General features: G+C 38.7%; 2 protein-coding genes, 1 non-coding gene and 2 pseudogenes across 4 annotated transcripts; 4 read left to right on the top strand and 1 right to left on the bottom strand.

Annotated features, from left to right (window-relative positions):
• Positions 1-1,364: 1,364 nt before the first annotated feature.
• LOC137716552 (trans-cinnamate 4-monooxygenase-like) lies at positions 1,365-5,283 on the top strand. Its single transcript, XM_088691565.1, has 3 exons — positions 1,365-2,359; positions 3,746-3,879; positions 4,377-5,283. Exons 1-3 carry the CDS (start codon positions 1,575-1,577, stop codon positions 4,970-4,972), a joined length of 1,515 nt encoding a protein of 504 aa, XP_088547691.1. The 5' UTR covers positions 1,365-1,574; the 3' UTR covers positions 4,973-5,283.
• A 1,768-nt stretch (positions 5,284-7,051) lies between these two features.
• LOC137715713 (trans-cinnamate 4-monooxygenase) lies at positions 7,052-10,541 on the top strand. The gene is made up of 3 exons (XM_068455054.2): positions 7,052-8,147; positions 9,347-9,480; positions 9,809-10,541. Exons 1-3 carry the CDS (start codon positions 7,363-7,365, stop codon positions 10,402-10,404), a joined length of 1,515 nt encoding a protein of 504 aa, XP_068311155.2. The 5' UTR covers positions 7,052-7,362; the 3' UTR covers positions 10,405-10,541.
• Positions 10,542-20,198: 9,657 nt separating this feature from the next.
• On the top strand, positions 20,199-22,216 carry LOC137715824 (trans-cinnamate 4-monooxygenase-like; annotated as a pseudogene). The gene is made up of 3 exons (XR_015961027.1): positions 20,199-21,126; positions 21,207-21,340; positions 21,460-22,216. The product of XR_015961027.1 is annotated as a trans-cinnamate 4-monooxygenase-like (transcript).
• A 1,598-nt stretch (positions 22,217-23,814) lies between these two features.
• Positions 23,815-23,921, bottom strand: LOC137716662 (small nucleolar RNA snoR100). The gene has a single exon (XR_011065727.1). It is a non-coding gene; the product is annotated as a small nucleolar RNA snoR100 (small nucleolar RNA).
• Positions 23,922-24,148: 227 nt separating this feature from the next.
• LOC148698257 (uncharacterized) lies at positions 24,149-27,614 on the top strand (annotated as a pseudogene).
• The last annotated feature ends 5 nt before the right edge of the window (positions 27,615-27,619 follow it).

The following is a 27,619-nucleotide window of genomic DNA, read 5'->3' as shown; positions in this document are numbered from 1 at the left end:
AGAAATCATTAAGAAAGAAAAGAGTTCGAGTCATCACAAGGCATCGTAAGTACTAGTGTTGTCTTACTTATCCTAGAAATTGGTTCACATGTTAATCGCAATTAACAAGTACTACTCTAGAACATATGTAGGTTCTCATTCGATAAGGGCAGACACATATTCTTAGCATTAGAATCCTGGATATGCTTACTAAGTATGCATTTGTAGAAAACACATAAATAATTCATCACTGACATAAGTAGTGAACTAATTTTTATCAATTCATAAAAGTAATTCAAATGAAATGTCATAACAAACTTGCAATCATATTTGGAACTTTAAAACAGCCCCTAACTACTAAAAATTTAATTACACATAATTCTCAAATTAAACCAAAAGTAAAACATAGGTTTAAGAAAGAACCAAAAGAATCGAGTGAGGGGTGTTACAAAAAAAGGAAAAAAAAGAAAAAGAAAAGAAGAATCGAGTGAGGGCTCTTCTTCCTTCCTTCCTGTTGCTGCCTTGCCTTCTTCCTTTTCTCTAAAAATTTTCGTTCCCTTTACATCTTTTTCAATTTTTTATCCTTTTTTGTTGTTCTATTTTTCTCCTATTCCTTCCACCTTGCCGCTGCAACCTGCAGGCATTTTCTCTTTTTAACTTGTTGCCCCATTTTCTTCTTTTTAACTCACTCACTAACAGTCATTTAGTGATAACAATAAGTGAGAGAAAATGGTAAAACAATTGTAACTCTTTGAGTATTCTTTATGCCAATTACTCTCTCTTCTCCTCATCTTTAATTCGATTCCCTTTGATATTTGAATAAGTGTCAGTTGGCTTGTTCTTGGCTGCATTAGTTTTGGCTGCTAGATTTATTGGGTTTATTGCTTTCATTGCATGTTAACAATCCGCGAAATGCTCCAGAAAATAGACATCCGTAGCTTTCCAAGCATATAAGGCTCATTTTCTACTTCATTCTAAGCTGTTCGCAACTTGCTTCCACTGCACAGGCAATTTTGACGAATTTGTTACTTAAAATCCCACGTGTGCTATTTTTCTTTTTTTTTGTTTGACAAATCCTATAAAACACAAAAAACAAAGTAAATCCCACATGTGCTATTTTTCTTTTTTTTTGTTTGACAAATCCTATAAAACACAAAAAAACAAAGTAAATAGCTTAAAAATATAAGAAACTAACTAAGGAAAGACAAATGAATTTGATATAAAAAATATATAAATATAAGCTTATTAACTATTCATCCAAGGCAAAAGTGAAACAGTAATCGAACAAAGCCATTCATCGTCAGTGCTAACGTATGTGAAAGAAAAAGTTAACTATTCTGACAAGCTTCTGTTCATAAGTCGCACACTCCAGTTCCAACTGTCATTCCTGCAATGATGCAAGTTAGTCTATAAATTCCAAATCATATCTTCTGGTTGATTACTCTGCAAACTCAATGGTACAATCTGGACTCTAACACACCTAACATCCACGAAACTTGAAGCTACCAATAAACCCCTTCACTCTACCACCACTATTCTCAGCATTTCGCTCTGTGCACCCACCAAATTAATCACCACACCAACGCACCACAAAAATGGACCTCTTCCTCCTGGAAAAGACCCTTCTGGGTCTCTTTGTTGCGGTGACCGTCGCCATCGCCATTTCAAAACTCCGCAGCAAGAAATTCAAGCTCCCGCCGGGTCCCATACCTGTACCTGTTTTCGGAAACTGGCTCCAGGTCGGCGACGACCTCAACCACCGTAGTCTCTCCGACCTCGCCAGGAAATTCGGCGACTGCTTCCTCCTCCGCATGGGACAGCGCAACCTCGTCGTCGTCTCCTCGACGGAGCTCGCCAAGGAGGTGCTCCACACCCAGGGAGTCGAATTCGGGTCGAGGACAAGAAACGTCGTCTTTGATATCTTCACCGGTAAAGGCCAGGACATGGTGTTCACCGTCTACGGCGAGCACTGGCGGAAAATGCGACGGATCATGACGGTCCCTTTCTTCACCAACAAGGTCGTCCAGCAGTACCGCCAAGGATGGGAATCGGAGGCGGCGGCGGTCGTCGAGGACGTGAAAAAGCACCCTGAGGCGGCGACCAATGGGATGGTGCTGCGGAGGCGGCTGCAGCTGATGATGTACAACAACGTATACAGAATCATGTTCGATCGGCGATTCGAGAGTGAGGAGGATCCCCTGTTCGTGAAGCTCAAGGGATCGAACGGGGACAGGAGCCGATTGGCGCAGAGCTTCGATTACAACTACGCCGATTTTATCCCCATTTTAAGGCCCTTTTTGAGAGGATATTTGAAGATCTGCAAGGAAGTGAAGGAGAAGAGGATTCAGCTGTTTAAGGACTATTTCATTGACGAGAGGAAGTAAGTTAATCATTTTATTTAAGAAAACTAATGGTAAAAGTTTGAAATTTTTTAATCAAAATAATAAAAAATTATTGTAAGCGAATAGTATATGAAGTGACTTTTTAAAGTAAGAATGTTATTTTTGTTAAAAATAAATAGTATCAGAAGTGTTTCATTAAAACTTACTTTTATTTATGAGTTCCTTTTTATTCAAAATGATCTTGAATTGTCATAATTTTTTTACTACATTTTATGAAATTGTCCATTGTTAATTATTTTGTCCTTTATGTGAAACATCTATGTTAAAGTGTGTCTATTTTTTAAATCAACTCATCCCCTTAAATTGACATTTTATTTAATTTAACAAAATTTTTTTCACAAAATGATCAAAATAATTGATGATGAACAATTTCAAAGATTATTTTATTAATTTTAAATCTTAAATAGCATAGTAAAAAATTATGATATTTTTATAAATTATTTTAACCAAAAATCCTTCTAATTTTTAATTACTTTCATGTGTTGCCTTTTATTTTTATGGAGAAATGCCAGGTTGATATTTTTTATATCATATTTAATTCAAGTAGGAATTTTGTCATCAATCGTCACAATATGTTGTTTATAAATACGTTTAAAAAGATGATTTTTGCCTTGTGTTTGTGGCATGGCAATTATTAAGGTTTATCGTTTGACTTTTAAGTCTTATACACTTATACACTCTAGCGTGATCCTTGTTCTAAAAATTTCAATTTAACGCCATCTAGTGACTAAGCGGTTAACTACTATCCTGATTAATCTTTAGATGTTTGAAAATTAAAAAAGACACCTAGACTGTCCATACCCACCTAGGCATTCACCTATATCACGATTCTTACTTAGATATAAAATAGATAACTTTCATATTATATTTCATTTTTTTTTTTAATAAATTGAAGGAGACTTGTTGAATACTTAGATAAGTACACATTACATGCTTTTAATCATATATTCTAATACTTTATAATCTATGTATCCCAATATAATTATGTACTTTTTAAGTATAAACAAACACTTATATTTACGATATATACTAAATTTGCTTAAATCCGCCTAATCCACCTAGACCTCAGACTATCGCCTGACTATAGCCAAATGTCTTTTAGAAACTTGAGTGTGATTTTGAAGTGTGACAACTAAAATGAAAGTGGAAAAGAGAAATGTTAAGGAAACTCTTTCAAAAATATGACTTTTTATGGACTTTTTGCAACCCCATATGTTTTGCACAATTCTCGTGTTAATATTATAAAAATTGTGTCAAAAACACGAGATGATAGAGAGTCCATGAAAGTCCCACTTTAAAAAAGTTTTCTTAGTATTTCTCGAGGGTAATGGCTAGCCAAACTCAACTTTCTAATTTTGGAGCAGGAAACTTTCAGGCACACAGGCAACAACAAACGAAGTGTTGAAGTGCGCCATTGACCACATGCTTGACGGGCAGCAGAAGGGAGAAATCAACGACGACAATATTTACCACATCCTTGACAATATCAATGTCGCTGGTGAGTACACTCCACTTTCATAAGGCTAATGTTATGGAGATTAAATTTGTAAACTAAATGATGTGGCAGTAATAAGAATGAGCACGTTTATCAACGTTTAAGTAATAAACCAATTATCGACTCTCATATCCTTTAGTTTTCAAAATTTAGTCTCCCTAGCATTATCCCATTGATAATGTTAACTTTGAAAATTAAAACTGGGTCAATCTATTTTTACTGATTTACCATCTTTTTGTCATGGATCTATTTGATGACAGAAATGGTAATTTAATTTCACCTGATATTTTAAATTTTATGAACAAATCAGTTCTTCTTACCAACCCCATGACATTAACATGCAATATGACAATAACAGTAAACCCGTCAATAATCCTAAAATGTAAACTGATCACGTGATTGTATTTCAATATCCTAATTTTTGTTTTATGAGCTCTGTGCAAATTCAATTAAGGTTGTATAATTTTAGGCTGCTAATGTCACATTTCTCTGTTGAGCAGCTATTGAAACCACTCTGTGGTCGATGGAGTGGGGAATTGCCGAGCTAGTGAACCACCCCGAAATCCAAAGGAAATTGAGGGAGGAACTCGACGCAGTCCTCGGCCGCGGAGTTCAGATCACAGAGCCCGACATTCAAAAACTTCCCTACCTGCAAGCCGTGATCAAGGAGACTCTCCGACTTCGCATGGCAATCCCACTCCTTGTTCCCCACATGAACCTCCAGGACGCCAAGCTCGGCGGGTTTGACATCCCAGCGGAGAGCAAGATTTTGGTGAATGCTTGGTGGTTGGCAAACAACCCTGCCTTGTGGAAGAAACCGGAGGAGTTTAGGCCTGAGAGGTTTTTGGAGGAGGAGTCGAAGGTGGAGGCTAACGGGAACGATTTCAGGTATCTCCCGTTTGGTGTTGGGAGGAGAAGCTGTCCCGGGATTATCCTGGCCCTGCCAATCCTGGCGATTACAATTGGACGTTTAGTCCAGAACTTGGAGCTTCTGCCTCCGCTGGGACAGTCCAAGATCGACACCTCGGAGAAACGTGGGCAGTTCAGCCTGCACATCCTGAAGCACTCCACCATTGTGATGAAGCCGAGGGCGTAGATTAATGATTTCTTTTTTCTTCTCCTTTGGTTATTTAGATTTATGAACTTAGAATTAAGGGATGGTTTGATAAGTCCGTGTCAGATCAGTTTGTATTTTGCCGGTTCCGCGCTTCTGCACCACTATAGTTCGACTTAAGTTCGAACTCTCCAGCAGACAACCGCTGGCTACTCTTAGTTCATTAAGTATTGTGTAAATTTGAAGTATTTTGTAATCATAGATTACTCTTTTCTGTAACAACCTCATCACTTGTAACTCTGAATAATCAACGTGAAGCGTCACTCGTAATTATTGAGTCGAGCTTATGCAAACATTCATTCTACACGTTGCGGGGCGTTAATATGTTTAGAACACAAAATCTGATGTGTTTACCACTTTGTTTTCCTTAAGAAATTGGTTGAAAATATGTTCAGCACACAAATCAAATCATTTCTGACTGATGGCGCGGGGAGTATATTAATACCAATTTTCGAAATTTTTTAGCTCATCTTAGAATTCATCACCGTTTTACTTGCCCTCATCACCTAGAACAAAATGGACTCCTTTACCCACATCCTTTCGGTATGCAGCCTTTCACACAGCAAAATATCTTATAAATGGATGTCGATTGCTAAGCCTCCTCAATATCTTATAAATCAAAGTGAAATGGTGGGATAATTTCAAGCATGACGGAATTATGGAACAAGTCGATACTGAATTCCCGGTAGCTCAGCCTCTCCAATTTAAAAGGCAATTCTCCACCACACAAGTTAAGATGTGCATACTACCGAGATTCCCAAAACTCATATGATCTTGATGAAGATTAAAAAATAAAAATATGTTATTCTTACCATATATTTGTACTATTATGTGATAAGTGTAGTATCACTATTAAATAATTAAGATTAATCATTCACGTTTGCTATTCATCGAAGACAAAAGTCAAACAATAAGCGTACCATTCATCTGTAGTGTCATCGTATGCTAAAGAGAAAATTAATTATTTAGACAAACCTCCATCTATGCTACAAAAGTCATACACACGGGTTCCAACATTCATTCCTACAATAATGCAAGCTATAAGCCCAATCTATAAATTTCAACTCATATTTATCTTCGTATCATTTAGGGTTTTTATCACAAATGTTTTATGAAATTGACTCACCTATCAAGATGGTTTCTGAAATTGAAAATCAATCAATGTAGTCTTTGAAAATGGGTGTCGCAAATCAATGTGGTTATTCCATCACCGATTTGTCAAAATATCTATTATATTTTGACGACACATAACTATCCCATAAGTTTAACTAAATGGGTTCGGAAGGGGTTATTATTGGCGATTTAGAGGGGTTATCATGATATCATTATTGAGAGTGATGTGCTCCAGATTGTCTCGACATTACGCAGCGGTCTTCCCAATGGTTCCTTGATCGGTAACGTTGTGGAAGATTCCAAGGCGTTGTTGTCTACAATCATTGGAGCTACTACTGCCCATACCCGTCGGCAGAATAACGAAGCTGCTCACCGCATAGCTAGATATGCTTTTTCTAGCTTGACCAACTGTTCGTGGTTCTAGGAACTTCCGAACATTATCTCTGATATTCTTATATCTGATTGTAATGTCTGAATTTTAGCTTCTTTTTTAGACCGTAGCCTTAGGTACTTTTAGGGCTTTTAGCTTTCCTTTTTTTACTGAACTTTCTATCTATGAACTAATATCGTTGCCTACAAAAAAAAACAAAAAATCCAAGAAGAAGGGCAGCACGTGAGGCGATGAGCAATGTAATTGGCTTGATGGCGAACATGAGTAAAAGATGGCCACAAAAGTTTAGACGGGGCAGCCTACTAAGATGCCTAAGACCCATATGATTTTGACGAAGATTACAAAAAATAAAAAATACCACTTTTATCATATGTTTATACTACCATTAGATTATCTCTCTAAGAAAATGAGACTTATGTTTGTTAACGGCTTACCTTTATTACAGAGACGGTACAAATAATAGTACAAATGTATGGTAAATGTAATATTACTCTTAAATAATTAAGATCAATCATTCGCGGTCAGTATTCACCTAAGACAAAAGTCAAACCGTAATCGGACAAAACCATTCATCGTCAGTGCCCTCGTATGCTAAAGAAAATTTGACAAGCTGATGTTCATATGTCACACTCCAGTTCCAACAGTCATTCCTGCAATGATGCAAGTCAAAAGCCGCAGTCTATAAATTCCAAATCATATCTTCTAGTTGATTACTCTGCAAACTCAATGGTACAATCTGGACTCTAACCCACCTAACATCCACGAAACCTGAAGCTACCAATAAACCACTTCACTCTACCACCACTATTCTCAGCATTTCGCTCTGTGCACTCACCAAATTACTCACCACACCAACGCACCCACAAAAATGGACCTCTTCCTCCTGGAAAAGGCCCTTCTGGGTCTCTTCCTCGCGGTGATCGTCGCCATCGCCATTTCAAAACTCCTCGGCAAGAAATTCAAGCTCCCGCCGGGTCCCATACCCGTACCTGTTTTCGGAAACTGGCTCCAGGTCGGCGACGACCTCAACCACCGTAATCTCACAGACCTCGCCAAGAAATTCGGCGACTGCTTCCTCCTCCGCATGGGGCAGCGCAACCTCGTCGTCGTCTCGTCGCCGGAGCTCGCCAAGGAGGTGCTTCACACCCAGGCAGTCGAATTCGGGTCGAGGACCAGAAACGTCGTCGTTGATATCTTCAACGGTAAAGGCGATGACATGGTGTTCTGCGTCTACGGCGTGCACTGGCGGAATATGCGGCGGATCATGACCGTCCCCTTCTTCACCAACAGGGTTGTCCAGCAGTACCGCTACGGATGGGAATCGGAGGCGGCTGCGGTCGTCGAGGATGTGAAAAAGCACCCTGAGGCGGCGACCAGTGGAATGGTGCTGCGGAGGCGGCTGCAGCTGATGATGTACAACAACGTATACAAAATCCTGTTCGATCGGCGATTCGAGAGCGAGGAGGATCCCCTGTTCGTTAAGCTCAAGGGATCGAACGGGGACAGGAGCCGATTGACGCAGAGCTTCGATTACAACTACGGCGATTTTATCCCGATATTAAGGCCGTTTTTGAGAGGGTATTTAAAGATCTGCAAGGAAGTGAAGGCGAAGAGGATTCAGCTGTTTAAGAACTATTTCATTGACGAGAGGAAGTAAGTTCATTCATTTTATTTATTAGTTGGCTTTTTATTCAAAATATTCTTCGGATTGATAATTCTTTACTTCTATCTCTGGGATTTAAAATTGATCGTGATCTTTAGAATTGTCCACAGTGAATTATTTAGTCTTTATGTTAGAAATCTTCATTGAATTGAAGTTTTTTCTTTTAGATCAACCTCTCCTTGAGATTTTGAGGGATTTTAATTCTTTTAATCAATCTAGGGGTATTCAATTAGGATTTTAAGTGATTTTTTGAAATTCAATGTGTATCAATTACGATTTTAAGATAGTTTATTAAAATCTTAAAAAATTCGGGTGTATTCAATTAGAATTTTAAAGAAGTTTATACCATTCAAGGTGTATTCAATTAGAATTTGAATTTAAAGAATTTGGAAAAGTTGAGGAATTAGAGGGAGAATTGGAGAGATTTTAAAGTGTATTTTAAGCATCCATAAATCTACCTCTCCCCATGAGATTTCGAGGGAATTGAATCAAAATTTTACTTGAAATCTCTACAAATCAATTAAACTCCATAAAAATCCATAGATTTATAAATCCATTAAAAATATCTTAAATTCCCAATTGAATACACCCCCTTCATATAAAATTTTGATTTAATTCCCTCGAAATCTCATAGGGAGATGTGAGATTTGTGGATACTTAAAATACACTACGAAATCTCTCAAATTTCCTTTAATTCCTTAACTTTCACAAATTCTTTAAAATCAATTTCTAATTGAATATACCTAGAATGTTATAAACTTCTTTAAAATCCTAATTGAATACACTTGGATTTCTAAGGATTTTAATAAACTATCTTAAAATTCTAATTGAATACATCTTAAATCTCAAAGAATCATTTAAAATCCTGATTGAATATTCCTAGATTCATTAAAAGAATTAAAATCCCTCAAAATCCCAATTATATAAGTCTTATACACTTATACACTTATACACTTATACACTAGTGTGTTTGCAATTTGAAGTTCGACGACTCAAATGAGAGTGTAAAAGAGAAATGCTAAGGAAACTCTCAAAAGTATGATTCTTTATAGACTATCTGCTATGATTCTTTATAGACTATCTGCTAACTCATAATTTTGGTACAACTCTCATACCAACATTATAAAACATTGTGTAAAAAACATGACACTACGAATAGTCTAACTCAACTTTTCTAATTTTGAAGCAGGAAACTTTCAAGCACACGGGCAACAACAAACGAAGGATTGAAGTGCGCCATTGACCACATCCTCGAGGCACAGCAGAAGGGAGAAATCAACGAGACTAACATTTACCACGTCGTTGACAACATCAATGCCGCTGGTGAGTAGACCCCACTCTCGTAATATCAAGAGAGTTTTAATGAAACATTCTTGGTATTATTCACTTTTAACGAAAATGATAATTTTATTCTAAAAAGTCACTTATGATACTATTCACTTACAACACATTTTTGTCATTTTGATTAAAACTCAAAGTTTTCAAGTTTTTTTCATTAGTTTTCCTTCATATTAACTCTGAAAATAAAAACACTATTGATGACCGAAATGATAAATTTAATTATTTGAAAAATTTTGTAATGAGCTTTGTGCATATTCAATTAAGGTTGTTTAATTTTTGGTCGCTAATGTCACGTTTCGCTGTTGAGCAGCTATTGAAAGCACTTTGTTGTCTATCGAGTGGGGGATCGCCGAGCTAGTGAACCACCCCGACAGCCAGAAGAAGTTGAGGGAAGAACTCGATACTGTCCTCGGCCGTGGAGTACAAATCACAGAGCCCGACATTCAGAAACTTCCCTACCTGCAAGCCGTGATCAAGGAGACTCTCCGCCTTCGCATGACAATTCCACTCCTTCTTCCCCACATGAACCTTAAGGACGCCAAGCTCAGTGGGTTTGACATCCCGGCGGGGAGCAAGATTTTGGTGAATGCTTGGTGGTTGGCGAACAACCCTGCCATGTGGAAGAAGCCGGAGGAGTTTAGGCCCGAGAGGTTTTTGGAGGAGGAGTCGAAGGTGGAGGCTAACGGGAACGACTTCAGGTATCTCCCGTTTGGTGTTGGGAGGAGAAGCTGTCCCGGTATTATCCTGGCCCTGCCAATCCTATGCATTACAATTGGACGTTTAGTTCAGAACTTCGAGCTTCTACCTCCGCCGGGACAGTCCAAGCTCGACACCTCGGAGAAATGCGGGCAGTTCAGCTTGCACATCCTGAAGCATTCCACCATTGTGATGAAGCCGACGACATAGATTTATGAACTTTGAATTAATGTACAGTCTTGGTAAGCCAAGTGATAAGTTCACTTCAGATCAGTTTGTATTTCGCCGTTGCCGCTCTTCTCCGTCACTTAATAGTTCAACTTCGGTCAATCCTTCTCTATCTACAACTCCTTCACAACATTTGGCTACTCTCAGTTGATTAAGGGCTGGTTTGGTATTGTTGTGTTTTGAAAAAAATGCTGCTTTTGTTATTATGTGAGAATAAGCAGCTGTGAAATAAAGCAGTAGAGTATTTGGTAAACCTTTTTTATAAAAGAACTTTTGGAAAAGAAAAAAAAAGCAGTATGATAATGTTTGATAAATTTTTATACAAAACAACCATGATGATGTGAAATGATTAAAACCAAGCTTATCTATCATTTTTTTTTCCTTCCTTTCCTCTGCTGCTTATCTATCATATTTCTTTTTCTCCATTCCCAAAACCAAGATTAATTCTATCTTTTACATTTTTTTCCTTTTCTATTTTCTTTTACTTTTTAGAACACTCCCTCTCTAGAATCATCTCCATTTTTTTCTCCTTCCCGTCCAACTACCTCTCTGTCTCTGACTCTTCACTTTTTCTCTCATCACCAAATTCCATTATTTTCGCCACTTTCTCCCTCATCATCAAATTCCATTTTTTCTCATTCATTCCCAAAAAAAGCTTCTGGATTTGTCATATGGGTTTTCGAAGCTAATTTCGTACAACGACGATCTGGTGAAGGTGTTGAAGGACCAGAGGGACATCAACAACTTGGCGCAGTGTCTCCAGTGTAGGAGTTTGAGACCCTCTTGTTTTACATTGGTCAACAATATTTTTTCATTAGTATTTATATAGGCTTATTCCTTTTTCTTAGTAATTAGAACTTGAACCATTTGGAAATGAATTGAAGGCTTGGGTCTTATGATTGTGTGGATTAGGCTTGATGATTATACTATAATATTAATATTAATTAATCAAGACAAGGGCACTTGGGGCCAAGGAATTAAAATTAATCTGATCAATTAGTTTTAATTTCGAATTAAGTTTTTAATTAAATTAATTAAAAATGATTTGATTAATAGACACAACTATTTGAAAAGAGGTGTATCTGTTTGGAAAGAGTTGTATAGCTTCAGATACATCCAAAATGTGTTTGAAGAGGTATGAAAGAGCCTATATAACTGGAGTCCTCAATTCCATCAAAAATCATCTTTTTCTTTCCCCTTGTCTTCCGTACAAAATTTCCAGAGAGTAAACACACAAAGCAATTCGCTAGAGTTCTATAATCCAGTGCGGGTTGTAGAATTAGGTAGTTGTATCCTAGTCGAGCCACAAGCACACGAGTGGGACGGAAATACTGTTAGAAGGTGTTTGAACCCGATTTTACACTATCGGCCTGAGCAATCGAGACCGTAGAATGAGTAAAATTCTGAGCCATTGGATTGGAAGAAGGTTGAGATAATTGATTAATAATTTGTCTAGATAATATTATGATTTTAATAATCACAATGTTATCTGGCGAATTATTAAGAAAATTATTTCTAAAAATTTGGTGAGCCCATTTTAAGCATATTGGGAGATTATCTTCTAATAATTCAAGCACGGAGGAGTTCAAACAACATGTGTAGATATGGAAGAATCATAGCCACCGAGTATCTTGGCAGGATGCCAAGTATTTTAATTAAATGGGGTTAATGAAATTGCATGCATTATCACATCCAGGAAAAGGTGGGATTGCATGCAAGATGCAGAGTTAAAGTGGGACTGCATCACGTGGATTTTGAATGATGGTGATGGCGCAAATAAGATTGAATTGGAAGGTCAGGATGGAAAAGATGGGTTCAAGCTTTGGTTGAGGTGATTAGGCGTGGACTTATATGCATATGAGATAAAGTTTTCAGAGCTTTATAGTGATTATGATTGGGATAAGTGCGTGGTCAGCATCAACAAATAAGGACTCAGAGTCACAATGTAATTAGGATTGGTTTGCACGGCTTGGGTATTCAAGACTCTATAAATACAGTGCAACGGGCATCATTCAAAGGACCTTCAAATCAGCATACAATTGCCCTGCGCAAAACCTCTCAACACCTTGAGATTTTTTTCTTTTCTTTTCCTGCCGACACACCTTCAGTTTGGATAAACAGCACTGTGGAAGCGCCCGGCGAGCACCTTCAGTTTGGATAAACAGCACTGCTGCCGCATAATCAGCCGACCGAGAAGCATCTTCAGTTTGGATAAACAGCACTACGTCGAGGTCGACCGATTATCTATCCAAGTCTCGGTCGAGAAAGGTTTTCGAACCTTTGTTGGCAGAGGTCACCTTGCTAGCCTTCTCGGCATAGTTAGGTGTTACGAATTACATTGCTCGGCGTACTGGTCGCCGAGTGGTTTTATGATTGGATACTCACAAGTAGGTTTCAGGGTTCGGCATTCCGACGGCCGAACTACGTTTACCATCAAGACATATATCACGTTCGAGTACTTGTGCCCATACACCTTGGTCTCGATTCGATGTGCTTATACTCTCACGAATATAATCACGGTGACCGAATCGGGCTCGGACGATTTGTGAACTCCGCAGAATTAGCAGCCTTGTCTTCAGGCTGTAGAACCCAGAGACCGAGAGTGTTCCTTCCTCGGTCGCAATCGCAAGTTAAAGAAGTCAGCGATGCGCTCAAACCTACATCAACAAATTTTACTCCTCGACCAGGCTCGGCCGACGAGTTGGCACGCCCCGCATTCGACCGAATGACGTAGTTAGCTTATTAGTTACTCGGCCTGCGCGCCACGTAGGTTTTGTAATTTTTAGGGTCAACATTTTGGCACGCCCAGTGGGACCCAGTGCTAAAACTACGAAGTTCATATGATATATCAAGATTCCAATTTGGCTCAACGTAGCCGATTGTACGAGCGCCTAGAGGAATTGAAAAAACACAATGAAGAACGAAAAAGATCTTTGGAAGTGGAAAGAGTTTTTCGTGGCCATAAAGAGTTGCAAAAGTCATTCGCTTACATGTTGAGAATAAAAGCTCATGTTGCCCTGCAAGAGCAATGGGTAAATGAAGACAGGGCTCGATTTAATGCCTGGCTAGATGGAAAATATTTTCCTTACGTTTTCGACTACAAATCAATTCCATTTGAGGAATGGTTGGTTGAAAAGACTGGGGGGCAATTTTCCGCTTCGGCCGTAATCAGACATCGGCCTAAGAAAATTGTTAATTTGGTCGAGGAACAAAGGCCACCTATTTTTTCGGTCGAGACTGAAAGTGTGGTAGGCCTAGAAGAAAATGTTCAAGTTTCTGAGCCAAAAATTGACTCAGAAAATGATTCTTTAGAGGAGTGTTCCAATGACGAACAATACCGATACACGACTTCGGACCATAAAACCACATCAATTGATATGGTAATTGGAGACATGGTTTTAGATGCCGAAACTACGCCAATCAATATGATTATTGGTGATAACACCGATATAGAGAAATCTCATTCGGCTAAGTTGTTTGAATTAAAAGCCGAAATTATGCTTGTGGGGCATAATAATTGTTCAACACATTCGGCGGCCGAAAATGAAAAAATTTTCACCAAGTTACAAATATTTGGAAAAAATTCTTTATTCTGCCTAGAGAGAAATCAATTTGAAAATTTTGATATTAAACGATCTCGGCTTGGAATAAAACATCGTTGGCCTCCTCCTATTTATGGTTCGACCACTTTTATTGCCGTATGCTAAAAATATATATATAATGAATAAATTATTTTCTTAAACATACGGCTATGCAAGCCGATGTAAAGAAAATGGGGGGCAGACATTATGGGCTTGCTCTCAATAAGCTTCTCCTCAGTGAAATTTAAGCGGTGATGGCCTGATGCTTAGTGCACTGTGCAATTTGTTTGAAATTTCAAGCCTAACCTTGGTTTTAAAGTTAGCTTACATCAGGATGCCGTGTGTGTATATATATATATATATATGCCACTTTTATATATAAATATGTATATATAGGCAGGCCGAGCTCCAGGAATGGTTTTCATCGTCTTCGACCCTAGTTCTACTTGGTCTCGGCCCCACTTTATCCTCGACCCCAGTTCTTCTCGGTCTCGTACCAATATACTTTCCAAGTGATGTAACCAAGTCTATGAAACTTTTGAAGGCGAAGAAACTGGAGAAAGGAATGGAATTTTAAACATTAGTTTGCCGAATACATTTTGTTCGGCGGTGGTTTCTCAACAAGTTCTCAGCTATATGTTTTTCGTGGTCATTTGGCGGAATTACAAGTTTCAAAGCCATGTAGCCGAAGCTGGGAAATTTTTTGATACCTGTTGACAAATAAATTCCTGGACCATTCGGCTCCTCGGCCGATGCGAAGAAAATAAAGGGGGCAACGACAGTGCGGCAATCCAAATATATATATATATGGCCGGATTGGCCGAATATATATATATATATATATAGGTTCTACACCCGATTCTTCTTGGCCTCGGCCCACTTTACAAAACTATATGGCCAAATACAATTCTTTGGTTGAATAAAAGAAAGTTTGGCCGAATACAATGGGATATATATATATATATATATATATATATATATATATATATATATAGGTTCTACACCCAATTCTTCTTGGCCTCGGCCTCGGCCCACTTTACAAAACTATATGGCCGAATACAATTCTTTGGCTGAATAAAAGAAAGTTTGGCCGAATACAATGGGATATATATATATATATATATATATATATATATATATATATATATATATATAGGTTCTACACCCAATTCTTCTTGGCCTCGGCCTCGGCCCACTTTACAAAACTATATGGCCAAATAAAAATTAAAAAAAAAAAAAAACAAAAACAAAAATTTTGGCCGAATGGTTTGTGTTCGCAGTTCCAAGACACGAATAGTGAGATGCTCATTCGGTTAATAAGAGGAGGCCGCTGAGACTGGCGTGGAGCCCATTGGTGGAAAACAGATGAATTTCCTCAAAGCCGAGTGATGGTGGTTTTGATGATGTGACTTTAACCCAATGCTTCTTGAACTCGGCTCATTTCTCTCGGCCCCATATGGTTTAGCCACTTTTATAAGTCACTAACATATATATACACGAACACACATGCCGAGCTCGGCGAGATGATGCTCGGCACAGGTTTGTTTTATGTGTGTGTGTGTGTTTGTGTGTATGTGTGTGTCTATATATATATATATATATATATATATATATATATGCTAAAGGCATGGCAGACAAATCATATCAGGCAGTCAACTACCTCTATATATATATATATCAGGCACTTGTACACATATATATATATATATATATATATATATATATATATAAATTTCGAGTACCATGAGAAGCAGTGGGCGAGAATATATACACGAACACACATGCCGAGCTCGGCGAGATGATGCTCGGCACAGGTTTGTTTTATGTGTGTGTGTGTTTGTGTGTATGTGTGTGTCTATATATATGCTAAAGGCATGGCAGACAAATCATATCAGGCAGTCAACTACCTCTATATATATATATATATATATCAGGCACTTGTACACACATATATATATATATATATATATATATATATATATATAAATTCCGAGTACCATGAGAAGCAGTGGGCGAGAACCTTCAGGACTTCGACCCTATTTGGTTTTTGTTTCGGCCAACTCGTCGAGGTTTATTTCGAGACTTGTCAGGCTATGGAGTGGATTTCTCGACCATATATTTCTTCGACTGCGTTAATTTCCTTAACCATTCGGCTTATGAGCCGAAGCTTAAGGAAATTGGGGGGCAATGTTTGAACCCGATTTTACACTATCGGCCTGAGCAATCGAGACCGTAGAATGAGTAAAATTCTGAGCCATTGGATTGGAAGAAGGTTGAGATAATTGATTAATAATTTGTCTAGATAATATTATGATTTTAATAATCACAATGTTATCTGGTGAATTATTAAGAAAATTATTTCTAAAAATTTGGTGAGCCCATTTTAAGCATATTGGGAGATTATCTTCTAATAATTCAAGCACGGAGGAGTTCAAACAACATGTGTAGATATGGAAGAATCATAGCCACCGAGTATCTTGGCAGGATGCCAAGTATTTTAATTAAATGGGGTTAATGAAATTGCATGCATTATCACATCCAGGAAAAGGTGGGATTGCATGCAAGATGCAGAGTTAAAGTGGGACTGCATCACGTGGATTTTGAATGATGGTGATGGCGCAAATAGGATTGAATTGGAAGGTCAGGATGGAAAAGATGGGTTCAAGCTTTGGTTGAGGTGATTAGGCGTGGACTTATATGCATATGAGATAAAGTTTTCAGAGCTTTATAGTGATTATGATTGGGATAAGTGCGTGGTCAGCATCAACAAATAAGGACTCAGAGTTACAATGTAATTAGGATTGGTTTGCACGGCTTGGGTATTCAAGACTCTATAAATACAGTGCAACGGGCATCATTCAAAGGACCTTCAAATCAGCATACAATTGCCCTGCACAAAACCTCTCAACATCTTGAGATTTTTTTCTTTTCTTTTCCTGCCGACACACCTTCAGTTTGGATAAACAGCACTGTGGAAGCGCCCGGCGAGCACCTTCAGTTTGGATAAACAGCACTACTGCCGCATAATCAGCCGACCGAGAAGCATCTTCAGTTTGGATAAACAGCACTGCGTCGAGGTCGACCGATTATCTATCCAAGTCTCGGTCGAGAAAGGTTTTCGAACCTTTGTTGGCAGAGGTCACCTTGCTAGCCTTCTCGGCATAGTTAGGTGTTACGAATTACATTGCTCGGCGTACTGGTCGCTGAGTGGTTTTATGATTGGATACTCACAAGTGGGTTTCAGGGTTCGGCATTCCGACGGCCGAACTACGTTTACCATCAAGACATACATCACGTTCGAGTACTTGTGCCCATACACCTTGGTCTCGATTTGACGTGCTTATACTCTCACGAATATAATCACGGTGACCGAATCGGGCTCGGACGATTTGTGAACTCCGCAGAATTAGCAGCCTTGTCTTCAGGCTGTAGAACCCAGAGACCGAGAGTGTTCCTTCCTCGGTCGCAATTGCAAGTTAAAGAAGTCAGCGACGCGCTCAAAGCTACATCAACAAATTTTACTCCTCGACCAGGCTCGGCCGACGAGTTGGCACGCCCCGCATTCGACCGAAGGACGTAGTTAGCTTATTAGTTACTCGGCCTGCGCGCCACGTAGGTTTTGTAATTTTTAGGGTCAACAGAAGGACATAGCGTTTGCGCTAGCCTCTACCTTCAATTCATTTAAGTTAGGATCATTTTAATTTTTTGTTACTATAACACAATTGCATTTTGTATTACAAGTATTTTTGAATAATAAAGTATAAGTATTTCTGTTATTTTATTTTTTCTAAATTGTTCTCCAACATCCAGCACTGCAAGGCCCTTCAATCCTTCTGCGATTCCGATTTCAATGAAGTCCAGAACTTGCTTCGAGGTTTGTTTCCTCACTTGGGTTCTGTTTGTTTCCCGAGAAAATTTCTGACCCAGAAAATTTTTAGTTAGTTGCTTATACTTTTTTTCCACTTTCAAGCAAGCTAATATGGGATTGTATAGTTTAGAAACTTACCTTGTGCACACCCGTAGAGAGCTCCACCTCAAAATGTAGGGTTCTAACCCATTTTCCGGGAAAATGTTTTCTTAAAGAGGGAGGGAGGGAGTTTGGGGGGGGGGGGGGGGGAGTGGGGTTATGTTCAATTTGAATTTTTTTTCGGGGGGGCGGGGTTAGGTTCAATTTGAATTTTTGTTTTCCTGGTTGATTCTCGTATTTCCCTTGCATAAATGTTTCTCGGAAAGAAGATATTTGGCTGGTGTTGTATGTCGATACGTGCATTGAATGATGAGTTCTTATATGAAGCAGACTATGAGATAAAGAGATAAAGGTTAGGATTGCCAGAAACTTTCATTAAAGGATCACTGTTTATCCGTGTTTTAGAGGTTTGATGCTTCTGTTTTTTGGCTGTTTTCACCTAAAAATGTGAAAAAAAAGCTAAAGTTGGAAATTTACCAAACACCAAAAGCTTTCATAGCTTTTTTTCATACCAGGTTTTTTTTTTAAAATTCACCTCAACCTCATACCATACATAAGTCTTGTCTACATTTTGAATTATTTGGAATTACAGATCTCTCTCTTCTGTGTCAACCTCATCACGGGTAACTCTATATAATCAGTGTGAAGCGTCACTCGTAATTATTGAATCGAGTTTATTCAAGCATTCATCCTAGAGATCATTGAGCGTTAATATGTATAGCACACAAATCTGATGTGTTTAACACTTCCGTTCCTTTAAGAAATTGGTTCAAAATATGTTTAGCACACAAATCAAATCACTTCGCCTAGTAGCACCGCGCTTGTATTGCTCTCCCACAACCTAGGTGAAACCCTTACTTTAGGGCCTTGCCTCGTGATTTTCTTGGCAAGCATTTTGGGTGAAATGGGGTTCTAACAAGAAACCATGGAAATTTTAGATTTCACCATTGGTTACTTCAACAAGGTTACGGTTGTCTAGATCCGTCTACCGGTTGATTTTTTTTGTCTCGCATGTAAATCAATAGTTAGGGTCCTCAAGTATTAAAAATGCAACCAATAAATTAACATTTTGGCAAGAATTTTTTTTTAAACCAAACACCAGCTACTAATCAAAAGGAGTTCTAATAATATTTGGCAAAAAAAAAAAAAAAATGCATTTAAAAACACGGTTAGATTTTTAACAAAATCTGGACGCGCCTCAATAAAAAAAGCTTCAGAAGCACCGGTTGACAGAAGTGCTTTCCATAGAAGCTTTTTTTAAACAATGACTGGACTCAAGGGCTAAAAGCAGAAAATTCGACCTCGAAAACCAGGAAAAAAAAAGAAAAAAGAAAAAAAGATATGGGTTGTAACCAGGCCCTCAAATCAGAGAAGATCAAAGGGGGCGTACATGCAGACCCTTTGCATTTCAATTCAAAAATTATATTTAAGACTTTCTTTGATATGCGACGAAGTCTAAGCTTCATCCCATTTTCATTTTTTTTTTTGACAAAAAATATCGACCGTATCGAAGAAATTTCAAACCTTGATTGGTTGAATGTCGGTCAAATTTCTTCATCAAATTGAAGGTTAGTCACTCTTGGTTCATCAATTTTGATAGTAAGTTTTGCAGTCAATTCCCAACAAGGTTCCTATATTAATCTATTCCCTGTGAGCCTCCAGGAATCAGTAAAATGTTTTTATTCAAAAGACAAAGTCACAAACAGAACTGTTTTCTCATACATTTTGCACTTTCTTGTCAAGTATAAAGTCCCCTGGATTCTCAAATCGTATTACAAGTTACAACGCTAATTGGGAAGAAAAGGATGTAATCCGCCAAATCACATTGAAATGTTGGCATAATTTCAAGCACGACAGGATTACAGAACAAGTCGTAATTAAAAAATTAGGTTCAATCACTAACGATCACTATTCATCCAAGACAAAAATCAAACAGTATCTAACAAATTACCATTCATCTATATTCTATAGTCGTAATCAAATGAAAAAATTAATTATTCAGATAAGGAGAAATTTTTAATTGTGACGGAAATATAAGTGGTACATCACATGTTTTAATTGAAGTAGTGAGAAATTTTATTTTTTAAGTTATCAACTTTTTAGCGCATATATTTCGTTATTTGTAAAATGACATGTGATGTACTATCTATATACCTCAGTGAAAAATCATCATTCCTGCTCCGACAGTCATTCCTACAATCATGCAAGCTACAAGCCCCAGTCTGTAAATTCCAAGAAACCCAAAACCACGCCAATGAACCAGTTCACTCTCGCACCCCCAATAAACCAGTTCACTCTCCCATCCCCACTCTCAGCATTTCGCTCTGTGCACCCACCAAATTACTCACCACACCAACGCACCCCAAAAAATGGACCTCCTTCTCCTGGAAAAGACCCTTCTGGGTCTCTTCGTCGCCGTGATCGTTGCCATCGCCATTTCAAAACTCCGCGGCAAGAAATTCAAGTTCCCGCCGGGTCCCATACCCGTACCCGTTTTCGGAAACTGGCTCCAGGTCGGCAATGACCTCAACCACCGTAATCTCTCCGACCTCGCCAAGAAATTCGGCGACTGCTTCCTCCTCCGCATGGGGCAGCGCAACCTCGTCGTCGTCTCGTCGCCGGAGCTCGCCAAGGAGGTGCTCCACACCCAGGGAGTCGAATTGGGGTCGAGGAGCCGAACCGTCGTTGTTGATATCTTCACCGGTAAAGGCCAGGACATGGTGTTCAGCGTCTACGGCGAGAGCACTGGCGGAAAATGCGGCGGATCATGACCGTCCCCTTCTTCACCAACAAGGTCGTCCAGCTGTACCGCCACGGATTGGAATCGGAGGCGGCGGCTGTCGTCGAGGACGTGAAAAAGCAGCCTGAGGCGGCGACCAGTGGGATGGTGTTGCGGAGGCGGCTGCAGCTGATGATGTACAACAACGTATACAGAATCATGTTAGATCGGCGATTCGAGAGCAAGGAGGATCTCCTGTTCGAGAAGCTGAAGGGATCGAACGGGGAGAAGAGCGGATTGGCGCAGAGCTTCGATTACAACTACGGCGATTTTATCCCGATATTAAGGCCGTTTTTGAGAGGGTATTTGAAGATGTGCAAGGAAGTGAAGGAGAAGAGGATGCAGCTGTTTAAGGACTATTTCATTGACGAGAGGAAGTAAGCAATTTGAAGTGCAAGGAATAAAATGGAAGTGTGAAAATCGCTAGTCTGACTCAACTCTTCTAATTTTGGAGCAGGAAAATTTGGAGCACACAGGCTACAACAAATGAAGGGTTGAAGTGCGCCATTGACCACCTCCTCGACGCGCAGCACAAGGGAGAAATCAACGACGACAATATTTACTACATCCTTGACAACATCAATGCCGCTGGTGAGATCATCCGTTTAAACAATTTGATTGTCCTTGTCCTTTTGTAACTTGCATTTTATGTACAAATTCAATTAAGTTCCAAGTTTAGGCCGCTAGCGTCACATTTCTTTGTTGAGCAGCTATTGACACCACTTTGTGGTCGATCGAGTGGGGAATTGTCGAGCTAGTGAACCACCCTGAAATCCAGAAGAAGTTGAGTGAAGAACTTGATGCAGTCCTCGGCCGCGGAGTTCAGATCACAGAGCCCGACGTTCAGAAACTTCCCTACCTGCAAGCCGCGATCAAGGAGACTCTCCGACTTCACATGCCAACCCCACTCCTTGTTCCCCACATGAACCTCCTGGACGCCAAGCTTGGCGGGTTTGACATCCCGGCGGAAAGCAAGATTTTGGTGAATGCTGGGGGGTTGGCAAACAACCCTGCCTTGTGGAAGAAGCCAGAGGAGTTTAGGCCCGAGAGGTTTTTGGAGGAGTCGTCGAAGGTGGAGGCTAATAGGAACGACTTCAGGTATCTCCCGTTTGGTGTTGGGAGAAGAAGTTGTCCGGGAATTATCCTAGCCCTTTCAATTTTGGGCATTACAATTGGACGTTTAGTCCAGAACTTGAAGCTTCTTCCTCCGCCGGGACAGTCCAAGGTCGACACCTCGGAGAAATGTGGGCAGTTCACCCTGCAGATCCTTAAGCATTCCACCATTGTGATGAAGCCGAGGGGGTAGGTTGATGCTTGGGGAGGATGATTTTGATTATATGAAATGATACGTGGGTTGTGAAAATGTAAATTTATGAATTTTTTTTTTCTCTCTTCTTTGCTGATATAGATTTATGAACTCAGAATTAATGGATGAGTCTTTCTCACCGCAGTGTGAGTTTCTGCTTTCTCCTTCGTTTTCCGGCCGGCCGGACAGTCCGTGCTTTTCTTGTTTTCTTCTACTTTTTGTTCCTTTTTTGTTATCTGCAATAAGCCCACCCCCTTTCCCGTACCAATCTACACCTTTCTGGCCTCTATTATAACCATCTAGATCCCAAATTCCACGCGTTCTCTTTCCTATACCCTCCTCACCATTTGGCCTCATTATGTTTTCTCACTAAATCTCAATTCGATTCACCTACCTTTTCTTGCGATTTTTGCATTTTCGGGAGCGTGCTTAGAATTTTGTCTCGGGTGTCCACACCTCCATCCTTGTTGACCTTTGTTGGTCTTTTCCGGTGTTTGCCCTTGTTGGCGATGTCGCTCATCGAATATTTCTGCCTGCGTGCTTCCTTTGTTTCTGGGTGGCGTTTGTTTTGGTCTTCCGTGGAGGATGCTGCGGCCTTCTTCTTCTTCTTCAACTTTGGTAACTTTGGTTTTCTGGATAGTGATGGAGGTTGGTTCTATTCTTCGTTCTGAGGTCTGTCGGCGGTGGAGGGAGTTTCATATGAAAAGATAATGTGGTTTGTGTATGTTGGGCTACAGTGTAGACTTGGGCTTGTCTGCTTTTTGTATTTTTGGGGTCCATGTTGTTCTTTGTAATTATTGTGGTTTTGGACCTCTTTGTGTATAATGTTTGTGTGTAATCTCTTTGTGTATAATGTTTGTGTGTAATATTTTCTTATTGGTAATAAATTTACCTTTCCACAAAAAAAAAAAAAAAAAAAAAACCAGTTTGTACTTTGTCCTTTCCTAAATAGAATTTAGGGCCACAGATTGTCTTGAAGTTTTTAAAAGGATGCGATATCAAAGCATTATTTTTTATTTTTTATTTTTCATACACTTCTTATTAATTTCTATATGTTAATATTTTTCAATTCATACAATTCAACGGTTGAAAACTAAAAAAATATAGAAGAAATAAAAAAAATATGTGAATATCACATCTTAAAACTAAAAAAGTATAGAAGAAATAAAAAAATATGTGTGAATATCACATCTTTATATATGAGTACATTTTTAATTATTTTGTAATTAAACATAGGATAATAATAGGAAGATTAAATTAAATTTATAGAAAAAATTTTAAAAACTAAATAACACAATAATTGATAATTAATTTATTATTTAAACTTTTATACACGTACTCATTTTTCTATAACAACCTCATCACTTGTAATTAAGTGTATATAATTAACATGAAGCCTCACTCGTAATAATTGAATTCATTCTATTCAAGCATTTATTCTATAAACTGCTGAGCGTTAATTGAGTTCATTCTATTCAAATATTTGATGGGTCGATAGATTAACATTTTGGTATGAAAAATAATAAAATCAAAAGCACTTTCCACGATGTTTGACAAGAAAATTAAAATTAATTTGTAAACACGTCCAAGTCAAAATTACCGAGGCCTCTAACAAAAGAGCTTCAAAAAAAGCACTTGTTGACAGAAGTGCTTTCCATAGAAGCACTTTTAAACAAGAACCCGGTTCAGGGGCTAAAAAGCAGAAAAAATTCGATCTCGAAAACAAGAAAAAAAAAAGGAGGAAATGAGATAGAAAAGGTAATTTGGGTCGTAACCAGGCCCTCAAATCAGAGAAATTCAGAGAGGGCAGACATGCGGACCCTTTGCAATTCAATTTCCGTGCACATAACCATGCTTTCTTCATTCTTTTGTATCCAAAGCATCGGCTTATTGTGCACGGATCCGTAAATGATCTGTAAATTCTAATTAACACCCAATAAATCGAAACAAAATCACAATTTCAAGTGTTATATGCGTTGAAACCAAAGGATTCAAATGATAAAAATCAAAATCAAAGGATGCGAATGATGAAAATTAAAATCCAGAGGATTCGGATGCGAAAAATCAAAAGGAATGGGTCGGAATAAGAAAATATGGAAGATAGTCTTCGGAACTGCGCTCTGCTGCTATGGAGTGTTGTTTCTCTTGCTCTGGTATATATAGGGTTGGAGAGGGATCTGATCTGTTAGGGTTTATGCGACGTTGAAGGTGTGTCAAATTACGAAAGGGCCACGCCTGTTTCTGTGAATTAACGAGACTACCCTTGGGTTTGGTTAAGTGCACGGCCCCTCTGGAGGGTATGGGGTGCATTCATATGGGGCCCAAGGCCAGCGGTGTAGGAACAATTTTGTTGGGCTTAGTAAGTAGTTGAGTCTTTTAGACTATTTTTCTTCACTTGTAAGTAAGAGGTCTTAGGTTCGATTCTCGCTAAAGACAAATTCGAACCACATTATTGCTAGCTCATTGTGAGGCTAAGCTTACCCCCTCCCCCTTAGCTTCAAAAAAGAAAAATTGTTGATAATAAGCATAAACAAAAAATTGTTTTAAATTGTCACTTAGTACTACGGATTAGTGATATTTTTTTTTCTTCACTTGTAAGTGAGAGGTTTTATGTTTGATTCTCGTCAAAGGCGATTTTGAATCACATTATTGCTAGCCCATCGTGAGGCCAAACCCACATTTTCGCCCTTAGTGTAGATAATATTATTTGTTAAAAAAAAACATTGTTTTAAACTTTTAATTAAAACTATAGATGACATTTTACCTTAGTGACGGAAACCGCAGATGACATTAAAACTGCAGATGAGTTATGATACATACCATCATTTCAGTTAGCTTGATATGCATTGTTGACACATTCCTTAAGGGTTATCTGACATTCATGCATGTAATGGTATATTCTAGGTCTCTAGGTTCAATTTGCATGAAACTCCGGTGAAATTCTACTCTGGACATAGACAGACAAGTTCGATATCTTAGGTGTTTTCTGTCTCGTACTAGCCTCCCAAATGAACTGAGCGTATAATTTTTCAACTAGCCTCCGTGTAGCTGCGTACAGATATGAAAATACAGATTGTTGGGGTTCAAGAAGCTATTACCTATATGTACTTGAACTTTTTCTTCCTCAAATTGTTTTTACTTTGTCAGTATTGCACAGTAGGATTAAGTTGTGCGTTGTGTCCATTTCTTAGATCATGTTATGAAGAGCTTACATGGAAACATTGTGCTAAAACTGTGATTTTAGCTTTGTATGAAATGGAATTGTTTGCTTCTATCTCTGGATTTTTGTCTAATGCTTTGCTCACTTCTCTCTGATCAGAGGAACATTCGTATTCGAAGCACCAAACTTCAGAAAAATGATCGTGATTTTATGTTTTCCAATAGGGCAAGGTACGCCTTCTGAGTAAGCTAAAATTTCTCTACATGTAGACATACACTCAAGAGTTGTGTCTTCTTGTGATTGCAGACAGGCACCATCCAATAGGAAGGAATTATGATTTCGGCGGTGTAACCAGGCAACCAGATTGGTCTTGCTTTGTGAATGAAGATGAAAGGGATGATCTGAGCTCGCTGCGGTTATTAGCGGCATTCTTTTGTTTCCATTGATTTCTTCCCCTCCTCGGACTGATAAAATCGTATGTTTCCTTACCTTCTATGTCTTTTGCCAGCGAAGAGTCTTGCTCATCAAGTGCGGGTATATCTATCAAGTGAAGATATGAGGCCTTTTCTGTAATTGCCACTTTGATGATGTTTTCTCAAAAACTTAATGTTCTTTTTTTCCCCCCCAATTTTTAACCTCAGTGAGGGACAATACGATCGATAATTCACTGTCAAAATCAACCAGGAATTGGAGCAAGAAGCGACATGACAATGCATATTCGGGCCAGGGAAATCATTCAAATATAACTTCTACCTAAAAGATACAGAACAAAAGCAGGCATGCTGTTCAACCAGAGAATTACACGGGTCAACAAAGATGCCAAATTTGTCAATCTTCAAACCATCCCACTACTCAAACTCTCATCTCCAGGAAAACAGCAATTGGTTTGCTGGCGAAAGATATCTGCCGGTTGACAATAATTCAGGTTGCAGTTATTTCCATCAAAAGTCAGACACAAACTGCCCGTCTGCAGGCTCTAAAATTTTGTTTGGAGATCCCTTCAGTGCAAGTCCTGTCCCAGAAATACATCTCAATCCTAGATCTCATTTTGAACCCTCTTAACCTGTTGCAAGTTCACCTTCCGGCAGTTTTATTTCTGGGAACTTTGAATTTCATGACTCTCCTATGACACCTAAGATTGGTTATGGACCACGAACACCAGAGTTCCATTACTCTAATGGCGAGACGCCATCTCCTTACTTATCAGCGCATGAAAGTGTCGGCAAAGATGAGGGAAGAAAAGCTGAATTGCAGCCATGCAAAAAAATATAAGCTGGAGGAAGAAAACTGTATTTTGAACAATTTGTACATGGAAAATCAACAATGGAACAAGAACAGTGAATGCGAGAAAGGAAAAGATGCAGCTCCAGGATTAACGGCAGGTGTAAAACTAACCTATTTCCCTCACCAGGCCAAGAAGACTTCGTCATCTATGAACACTCCAGCCACATATATAAGCATAATAGATGAAAAAGAGCATGTTACACAAACATTGAAGTATTCCATTTATATGTTTGGTTCCCCAACTCTAGAGCCTTAAAACCTATCCTATATATGTACCAAGAGGTTTTCGCTGTACAGGATCACAGTGGTTTCGAAATTCGTATTCCTTGTCCAAATCGCAACGAAGGTTAACTACCTTGAACTTCCCTTTTGTTTCTTGTCTTGTGATAACAAAGGTTTAACAAATGTTGGTTTCATTATTTTTTCGATTTTTCCTGCAGACTAATGTGTTTCGTTTACTGTTTATACAGAAATGGGAGAGGCTGATGTAAACATTCATTGTTTACCAACAACATCATCAACCACACCATAAACTACATCAACCCGAAATCATCACTCAGTAAAAGTATTCCATGTAAGTGTACAAGACAATAAGCTTACTTGCAAGATTCGCCATGAAAACCTAGCAGCAAGGTTCTTCTCTCTTCTCTTGGATTCGTAATAGTTCTCACTTTCAATAGGACTAGTGCCATATGAACATGGTAATCTGAGAAGAGGGATCAAGCTATTTTTATCGTCTAAAATGATAACTGCTCCTCCTATCGTGGCAACAGTTACATGTCAGTTTTTAGAGTTTGAAACCAACTCTAATTCAAAAGTTTGAGTTCTATTGTTTCCCTCCTCTGTCATTTATCATAATTAAATTACTCTACAAGTCCAATATTAATGTAAGTCCATTTGTTTTCTTGACATACCGTAATCTATGGTTTTATTACTACTCACATTACGGAAAAATCCTAACAGCTGATCCTCAGGAAACAAACAAAGAAAGTAAACAACAGAGTGATTTTGTTAACCCGTCTTGTCGAGTGATGATGCTTGAGACCTTCGTTCAGGTTCTGTGTGCAGAGGTATTGAAGGAGGCAGCTGCGCACAACGGGATAAAGAAGATATAACACGT

This window comes from Pyrus communis, chromosome 3, assembly GCF_041283825.1.
Source record: "Pyrus communis isolate YQ-2024b chromosome 3, ASM4128382v1, whole genome shotgun sequence".
NCBI classification, from domain to species: domain Eukaryota; kingdom Viridiplantae; phylum Streptophyta; class Magnoliopsida; order Rosales; family Rosaceae; genus Pyrus; species Pyrus communis.
The sequence above is the reverse complement of the archived record's forward strand: the minus strand, read 5'-3'. Positions and strand labels throughout refer to the sequence as shown.

Bases quoted from the DNA above. Each gene is read 5' to 3' on its own strand.
- LOC137715713 (XM_068455054.2), top strand. From the start codon at position 7,363: ATGGACCTCTTCCTCCTGGAAAAGGCCCTTCTGGGTCTCTTCCTCGCG. The intron at 8,148-9,346 runs GTAAGTTCATTC...ATTTTGAAGCAG, and splicing joins TATTTCATTGACGAGAGGAA to GAAACTTTCAAGCACACGGG. The intron at 9,481-9,808 runs GTGAGTAGACCC...GCTGTTGAGCAG, and splicing joins TGACAACATCAATGCCGCTG to CTATTGAAAGCACTTTGTTG.
- LOC137716552 (XM_088691565.1), top strand. From the start codon at position 1,575: ATGGACCTCTTCCTCCTGGAAAAGACCCTTCTGGGTCTCTTTGTTGCG. The intron at 2,360-3,745 runs GTAAGTTAATCA...ATTTTGGAGCAG, and splicing joins TATTTCATTGACGAGAGGAA to GAAACTTTCAGGCACACAGG. The intron at 3,880-4,376 runs GTGAGTACACTC...TCTGTTGAGCAG, and splicing joins TGACAATATCAATGTCGCTG to CTATTGAAACCACTCTGTGG.